Genomic DNA, 1903 nt, shown 5'->3' on the forward strand with positions numbered 1-1903 from the left:
ATATATATACATATATATATATATAAGATATATATATGTATATATATACATATATACATGTATACATGTATACATGTACACACACACACACACTATTTATATATATATATATATATATATATATATATATATTTATATATGTATATATATATATGTATATATGTATAGATATATACCGTAGATAACATTCATTTATATTGTGCGTATCATGTGATGTATTGATCTGTGCACTTCTTTGGACCCCTCGAATGTCAGCTGCAGATAACGAACTGTGTTATCTATTGCATTAACTTAATTCGTGATGTTGTCCAAACAGATAGCAAATATAGCAGCTGAAGGCGATCATTTGGTATCGCACGATCAATTAAAGTCGGTCTATGAACGCCACTTTACGAGTTCACAGTGATACTTCTGATCCGCGTGTTCTTGCATATCATGTTAGTACTTGACTCATTGTGTATAATTCAAACGTCGGTACTCGATTTTGCACCTATAATCATTTCTCGTTGGACTATGTTTGTGCAGACCGAACCGAGCGTATCAGCGGGTGATCAGTTGCCATCATACGGTGAGTTAGGGACAGATGAGCACAATTTCAACTATGGACAGTTGGGGGCAGATAGTAAGAAGAGAGAGGCTGCCCCTGCATACAATCCTCCCGTGAAGACGAAGGGGAAAAACGGGAAAGAGAGCGCCCCGCCTGAATACTACTCCTCAGAAGGGTATGTATGATCTATCAGCATCTGTTTGTATTTTACATATTGGTCGTGTCTCTATATATGCGTGATGCGTACATGCAAGTGCTGGACTGTGGTGTTGTGGAGTGTCACTGCGACAATGGCACCATTTAATACATATATGTATATGTATATTCATACACATAAGGAGGGACATTCATTGCGAGAAAAGCATCATTGCGAGAAAAGCAACAGTTATTAAATACATGTATATATATACATATATGTACACAAACATGGGAAGAGTCATCCTTTGAGACAAAAGCAACAGTTTTCTACATTTATGTATGTATATATTAATACACATAGGAACGGTATATATATATATATATATATATGTATATGTATACACTGAAGAAGGGGAATTATTGGTTACATCGGGCCCAAAGGTTATTGAGCGTTGGATACGCATGCCACGGATGTCAATCGTGTGCAAAATGGGGGTTCTTTGGTGAATATCTACTTCATGTGCGGACTTGACAAATCACAGTGGTATGATCTTACGATGCCTGTACGCGGGTGCTCTATAAGTGTGGCACCTTGCACTTTGCTATCTCATATCCTCTATCAGCTGATTGTGTCCATGACTGTCGATACCATTTCTCATTCATCTACGCAAATGACTATCCATGGTTTGATGCAGATGGGGCGATGACGCAAACAACGATTTTGAAGCGAGCACCTTCCTACGCGCTGTGATATTCGAGAATCAGCGGTGGTATCCGATTGTGGGATGGAGTGAGACTGGTCCAATGGATAGACGCAACTACTCGAGCGGAGATGGTAGTCGTGGCAGTGGTGGCAGACCTAAGATCACGAGGGTGAGTGGTATGGTGGTGGTGTATGAAATCTGCGTTCTCGCATATTCACATAGATATGTGTATATATACGTAATATGTATATATATCTCACTATTATTCAGGTTTGGGATGTATTAAAATTAGTCTTATCGATAGACGTATTTACTGGGCAGGTGATGGTAGTGGTGGTAATGTGGCCGATCTTAGATCACAAGGGTATGTAATTGAGTGGTAGTGAATGCAATTCGCGTTCTCATGTACATATATCTGTGATTTTACACACACACACTCACTCACACACACACACACACACACACACACACACACACATATATATATAGGGTATTTAGTTGGGTGGTAGGGAAT

At 38.9% G+C, this 1903-nt stretch overlaps 1 protein-coding gene across 1 annotated transcript; it reads left to right on the forward strand.

The window, feature by feature from the left end:
* Positions 1–513: 513 nt before the first annotated feature.
* SARC_13548 (hypothetical protein) lies at positions 514–722 on the forward strand (the record flags this gene model as incomplete). Its single annotated transcript, XM_014292320.1, has 1 exon — positions 514–722. A coding segment is annotated over one exon (209 nt), but the record flags the coding sequence as incomplete, so codon positions are not given.
* Between the last annotated feature and the right edge of the window lie 1181 nt (positions 723–1903).

The sequence above is a fragment of the Sphaeroforma arctica genome (assembly GCF_001186125.1).
Source record: "Sphaeroforma arctica JP610 unplaced genomic scaffold supercont1.3417, whole genome shotgun sequence".
NCBI lineage: Eukaryota > Ichthyosporea > Ichthyophonida > Sphaeroforma > Sphaeroforma arctica.